Here is a 3,198-nt window from a genome sequence, read left to right as displayed (position 1 = left end):
ATTGAAAACCCTCAGAAACCCTACACAGGGTTGCAAAGAGTTGAAACCGACTCGACAGCACTTAACAACAAATGTGATGGCTGTAACTAGTGTTACCTTGGCAGGGCCAGACCAAAGGATTTCCATATAAGCCCGTGGGCAGGATGTTCCCCACCCCTGTCATACAAGTCTGCAGGGAAAAAAAAGAGACTGTACTAAGGAGTCCTGGTGTGGTGCTGTGATCAAACCAACTTTGCAGTCCAGTGCATTAACCCACAGCGCCATACCAGAATTCCCAATTAAACCTTCGCATTTAATAATACAGAGAAATGTTACAGACTGTAGACATAAAACGTGGCATAATAAGGATCAGAAAAAATAAAACTACATGCAAACAGATGAACAGAAAGTAAAAATCAATTATACTAAAGAGAAACCCGAAGTCAATTTCTGATTCTGTTCCAGAGTACCAGAGCAAAACTGCTCCCCTCTTAAAAACTGCAATTTACTCAGCAAATTCAACTACTCATTAGTTCAAATGCCAACATACAGCATTACTTTGCATTCTCTGAAGTTACCCCAGGCAAGGATAAAACCTGACAAAAACAAACAGCAGAAATAGAAGTAATTACGACAAATCCTTACATTTGTAAAGAACTTGAAAGCATTAAGGAAAATCTCAGAGTGACAACGGAGATCTAAACTAAACATAACCATTAATATGCATAGGTTAGGGCCCACTACTGCATCGAATTGACCATACAACTGTCAAGAGACTTAATCTTTACCAGTTCTCTTCTACTAGAAGACCACAAGAGTAAGGTTTACCACCAACCAGCTTTATTCCTGGTAGCACAACCCTCAAAACAATCACAAAGAGATGAAAGAACAGCTCAAACGTCAAAAACAAAACAACAATAACAAAACAAGGCCAAACCCACCAATCAACTGGTTCCGCAATCCCCAATCCCTCATCAGAAAGCCTAAAACACCTTTCAAAGACAACTGTCATATGTTTTAGGAACCCAGATGACAAATCTCTGGCGCAACACACCTCTTTGGATTATTCGGGGGGAGGGGGGAAACAAAAACAAAGACAGTTTTCTAGTTCGAAGACCGGCACTCTACTTAAAAAAAGGATTTCCCAGCAGAAACAAGCAATCAATCCCTCAGAGGGCAGTGGCGCTCCAACCACCCGGCTGGGACACAAGCAACGGTTGTACAGCACGGCCTTTTCAAGAAACGGCCGGGGCCGTCCAGGCTCTCAGCCTAGCCTAGTGCAACCCTTCCCGGCAGTGGCCAAAGTCGGGCAGTGGCGAAGGGGGGCCAGTTGTCTGGCTTCCGAGCCGGGCCTTCCCAGCTCGGGGGCGCGACGAGAAACCGTGGCGGCGCCTTTCAGTCCCGCCCGGCTCCGCAACGGATCCAGGGCCTCTTCCCCTGGCCTCCCCTCCCCACTTCCCTCAGTCAGTCAGCCCCTCACCTGGCAGAAGCTCCGGCAGTAGTTCAAAGATGAGAGCTCTGAAACCTCCTGCTCCCTCAGCTCTGTCTCTAGCTGCCACAGACATGGTCGCAGTCCCGGAGCTCCCGAGGCCGGAGATGCAGGGAGATGACCCCGAGCCATAGGCTCAGTCTCGGATCCGTCTCCAGCTCCTGCTGCCGCCGAAGCCTCAGTCCCGGCCCCGGCCCCGGCGGCGGCGTCTCCCTTTCCGTCCGCCATCTTCCCACGGCCCAGCAGCGCGTAGGCAACCAAGGCACGTGACTCAGCCCTGACCCCGCCCCCGGTCGCCCGCGCGTAGTGACGCGTTCCCTGGCGACGCCGGCGCCTGCTGGATTCCGTCACAGAGTGCTCCGCCTCTCGGCGCCTTTCGCACTGCTCTAGCGACGCCCTGGCAACGACCTGGAAACTACTGGCTTTAGCCCACCTCGATCTTTCCAAGTCGTTGAAGTGGCAGGGTCATCGTACAAGAAGTGCCTGTAAGCTTATGAAAGGGAAGATGCCGTTTGAGCTACGATCGGAAGAATGAGAGGAAAGTAGCCGTTATAGGAGCCTAGAGAAAAGCACCTTAAGATGGAAAATAAGCTAAATTCATGAGGCTGCAATGGAGACTAGCTCCATGGGAACTTGGTTTATGACAAAGGTGGCGCGTTACAAGTCACTGGGGAAAGGGGTGAGCTCTCAATAAATGACGCCGAGACATTTTTTTAAAAAGGAAAAAAAAATATATTAGATTTCTACCTCAAACCATATCCTAATAAATCCCAGATGGATTAAAGACTTCAAAATATTTTCAGAAAGTAAAGACTTCATGATACCAAATTGGGAAATTTTCGTTAAAATTAAAAATAATAAACCACAGGAGGAAAATGTTGTTAGTTTTAACTGCATTAAAATTTATTACTGCAATAAGAAAAGTTCTTTTAGAAAGAATCAGAGACAAGCCAAACACTAACAGCATGTTGTTAAGAACCGATTAATCGGTTCAGACTCATAGAACCCTATCAGAGGATCAGCCACTGAGTGTGCACCACAGACCTTAAGGTTCACAGACCAGTGCTTATCCTACAGCCCCACACCAGATCTCTAAAACATTTACCAAACAAAAAGAAAAAGAACCCAATAGAAAAGTAGATAAAGATAAACAGCCAGTTCACCGAAAATATAAACCTAGTCAGTAAATGGGTCAGTGAATGCACCAGACTGCAAAGTCATTTGAACTGCAAGGTCAGCGGTTCAAGCTCACCATTGCTATGTGTTGCAATCGACTTGGACGGGCACTTAACAACAACAACAAATAAGAACTAGGGGGAGTTTGGGTGTGGCGTGGATTAATGTGCTGGACTGCAAAATCAGTTTGAACTGAAAGGTCAGTGGTTCAAGCTCACAAACACTCTTCAGAAACCCTATACAGGGTAGCTATGGGTTGGAACCCACTCCATGCCACTTAACAACAACAATAAGCATTGGGGAATCTTAATGTGGCTGTGTATGATAAGCACTGTACTGCTAACTGCAAGGTCGACAGTTCAAACACACCGATTGCTCTATACACATTGCTATCAGTTGAAACCTACCAGTCAGCACAAAACACCACCTTAACTATCAAGGAGTCCTGGTGTGTGGTGCTGTAGGATAAGTTCTGGGTTGCTAACCACGAGGTTGGCAGTTCAACTCTACCAGCTGCTTTTCGGAAACCCTATACAGAGTTGTTAAGTATCATC

The 3,198-nt window shown here is 46.8% G+C and overlaps 1 protein-coding gene across 1 annotated transcript in view; it reads right to left on the bottom strand.

The window, feature by feature from the left end:
* The window catches only part of RLF (rearranged L-myc fusion), a 142,816-nt gene extending 141,095 nt beyond the window's left edge, over positions 1-1,721 (bottom strand). The window contains exon 1 of the mRNA XM_006867585.1: positions 1,460-1,721. Coding sequence (XP_006867647.1) covers positions 1,460-1,696 — 237 coding nt within the window. The 5' untranslated portion in view covers positions 1,697-1,721. The remainder of the gene's footprint in view (positions 1-1,459) is intronic.
* Between the last annotated feature and the right edge of the window lie 1,477 nt (positions 1,722-3,198).

Source organism: Chrysochloris asiatica, unplaced genomic scaffold, assembly GCF_000296735.1.
Source record: "Chrysochloris asiatica unplaced genomic scaffold, ChrAsi1.0 scaffold00106, whole genome shotgun sequence".
NCBI lineage: Eukaryota > Metazoa > Chordata > Mammalia > Afrosoricida > Chrysochloridae > Chrysochloris > Chrysochloris asiatica.
The sequence above is the reverse complement of the archived record's forward strand: the minus strand, read 5'-3'. Positions and strand labels throughout refer to the sequence as shown.